A 3,209-nucleotide genomic window follows, 5' to 3' on the forward strand; every position below is an offset into this window, starting at 1 on the left:
GGTACCAATTCTATTATCTCTCAGCCCTGAACCTCGTGAGTTGAACTTTATGTTCCATCTGTCCATGCTTCCGAGTATTTTATAATTACACCTTTGTGGATTGAAGGAGCAATACCTTTTACCATAAAATCCGAGGCTTTAACCAAGTAAGAACGCGAAAATAACTAGGGAAAAACATACATGGATATATAAACACAAAGCACGCAATCTGATTCAGTCATTGGCGCGGATCAAGATATTCTTACTAGTAATTGACTTATGGACTTTTGGGCACTGACATGTACACAATGATATCCGTATGAAGCCGAAGCGTTGTCTAGTTCCATATAAGAGCAGGGCGGAGAAGAACTAATTGCTAACCAATACTATTATCCACCCATTCTGCATTTTGACTAACATTCAAGAACTATTACTCAATAGAGCTTGAGATTAAACGAAATACGAATAAAATAGTTGTATATCACCCGGATTCGCTTCCGGAGTCTGCAGATCTAACTATTGGATGTTGTTTCGCGTGCCGCTAATTGGTGCGCATATTCCATCTCCACATCTGGGGTAAATATGCCAAAAAAAATACCCGCCGCGAGTTGGGCGGAATCGTTGTTCCACCTCTTTACGGCCTATGGAGAGCTGCTGCTTCATGGTATCACAAGCTCTTGTTCATGCAGAATCAAGGAGCAATAACACTATTTCAACAGGATTATTTAGGCTACTTTAAATACAACCGGAATATTGGTAGGTAGCATTCGATGAAGAATAAAGGTCTTCGACTATTGGAGGAAATTCATCTTACATGAGAAATGTACTTCGTATGCAACCCTGGGATTAGAAAACAAGCGTCATGGTAGACTGAATAACAAGTATAAAATGCCCAATTTGACCCGACGTAACTTCAAAGTTTTATAGAATCCTTTCTATTGCAGTGGATATTTTAAAGGTTCATGTCAATTCATAGTTCAAGTTTTCTGCAGTTGTGATACGCCAAGTAGCTGATACTGGCATACACTCATAATGGTCTCTCAAACAACCCCTCACCGAGCCCATGCGCTCGCCTTAGCTCTTCTGGCCACAGGCTCTCTTGTAACTGCTGGGCCCTGCGATATTTACTCTTCTGGGGGTACTCCTTGCGTCGCAGCACACAGCACCACTCGAGCTCTCTACAGCGCATACAGCGGATCACTCTACCAGGTGAAACGTGGCTCTGATAATGCCACGACTAACATTGCGCCGCTTTCTGCTGGAGGAGTGGCCAATGCTGCCGCCCAAGATTCTTTCTGCGCTAGCACAACTTGCCTTATTACAATCATTTATGATCAGTCTGGCCGAGGCAACCATCTCACCCAGGCTCCTCCCGGTGGCTTCAGCGGACCAGACTCAGGGGGGTATGATAACCTGGCCAGTGCAATTGGAGCGCCGGTTACACTGAATGGGCAAAAGGCATATGGCGTGTTCATCTCTCCAGGCACAGGGTACAGAAACAACGCTGTTTCCGGGACTGCGACAGGTGACGCGGCGGAGGGCCTGTATGCTGTGCTTGACGGCTCTCATTATAATGATCAATGGTTTGTCTATCATTTGCCGTATAGCTGAGTTATGCTGAAGTTATGCTGACTTGTAACCTAGTTGCTTTGACTATGGCAACGCCGAGACAAGCAGCCGAGACACTGGCAATGGCCATATGGAGGCTATCTACTATGGTAATTGCGATGTTTGGGGCTCAGGATCTGGCTCAGGACCATGGCTTATGGCAGACTTGGAAAACGGCCTATTCAGTGGAGCCAACCCAAAGAACAATGCTGCGGATCCATCACTCTCGTACCGATTTGTTACAACAGCTCTGAAGGGAGAATCCAACCAATGGGCGCTTCGCGGTGGAAACGCTGCTTCTGGCTCTCTATCAACATACTATAGCGGCGTGCGCCCCAGCGTCTCTGGCTATAACCCCATGAGCAAAGAGGGTGCTATCATTCTGGGAATTGGTGGGGATAACAGCCACGGATCACAAGGTACCTTCTATGAAGGCGTAATGACCTCTGGTTATCCATCCGATGCTACTGAAAACTCGGTTCAGGCCAACATTGTAGCGGCGAAGTATGCTACAACTTCCCTAACAAGTGGACCAGGTCTCAGTGTCGGATCGCACATCTCTCTGCGTGCCACAACATCTTGCTGCACCACTCGCTACATCGCTCACACCGGCTCTACTGTGAATACGCAGGTTGTATCATCTTCCAGCGCCACTGCTCTCAAACAGCAGGCTAGCTGGATCGTTCATGCCGGCCTTGGAAACAGCGCCTGCTATTCATTTGAGTCTGTTGATACCCCTGGAAGTTATATCAGGCATTATAACTTTGCACTACAAGTGAACGCTAGTGACGGCAGCAAGCAGTTCAACGAAGATGCCACGTTCTGTCCGCAGGCTGGTCTCAATGGCCAAGGCAATTCTATCCGATCATGGAGCTACCCTACGAGATATTTCAGGCATTATAACAATGTTCTGTACATTGCAAGCAACGGTGGTGTTGATACTTTCGATGCCACCAGCCTGTTCAATGACGATGTGAGCTTCGTAATCTCTTCCGGCTTTGCTTAAGCCATCAGCAATTGCAATGTTTGGTACTCGGGCTGCGGCAATGGACGCCGGGTCATGTACCAACAATCACCAAAAGCGCTACTACATATAATGGAAAAAATAATATCAGTATTCGACTATCATACTTTGCAGTAGAGAGATTCTTTGTGCATGAACAAAAAGGTCTATAGACCCAATTGTGTAACTCGTGGCTGTTGTAATATAACCCAAATACGCAACTTTTTTCGGCAGCTTGTCGTTCTAATTATAATATGTTTGCAGGCAATTATTCACTAACCTAACTTAAGATTTGTCTACATAGAGAGAAGAATGGTTGTAATATCAAGAAGAGTCTCCCAGTTGCGTAAGATTAGGCAATTATAAATACAGACAGAGTAAAGATAAAACTAGTGGAAATGTAGTAGTTACCTCTCCTACCTCCTCTACCCCTGCTACTTAAATGCCTTGCATCATCTAGTAGATTAAGAGGACCTGTAAATATACATTTGGTATAGACATTTTGTGTGTAATAGGTAGTTTACATGTTCTCTGCAAGGTATGTCTTAACTTATCAAATGACGCCTTGCGCCCAGTTAGTCGGCCCTTTCGCCATGGGCGCCATCGGTTCATAGCCCAC

General features: G+C 45.5%; 1 protein-coding gene across 1 annotated transcript; it reads left to right on the top strand.

The window, feature by feature from the left end:
* Positions 1-926: 926 nt before the first annotated feature.
* TrAFT101_010609 (uncharacterized protein) lies at positions 927-2,824 on the top strand. The gene is made up of 2 exons (XM_024901383.2): positions 927-1,562; positions 1,624-2,824. Exons 1-2 carry the CDS (start codon positions 1,012-1,014, stop codon positions 2,591-2,593), a joined length of 1,521 nt encoding a protein of 506 aa, XP_024755440.1. The 5' UTR covers positions 927-1,011; the 3' UTR covers positions 2,594-2,824.
* The last annotated feature ends 385 nt before the right edge of the window (positions 2,825-3,209 follow it).

This window comes from Trichoderma asperellum, chromosome 6 (assembly GCF_020647865.1).
Source record: "Trichoderma asperellum chromosome 6, complete sequence".
In the NCBI taxonomy this organism is placed as follows: Eukaryota; Fungi; Ascomycota; class Sordariomycetes; order Hypocreales; family Hypocreaceae; genus Trichoderma; species Trichoderma asperellum.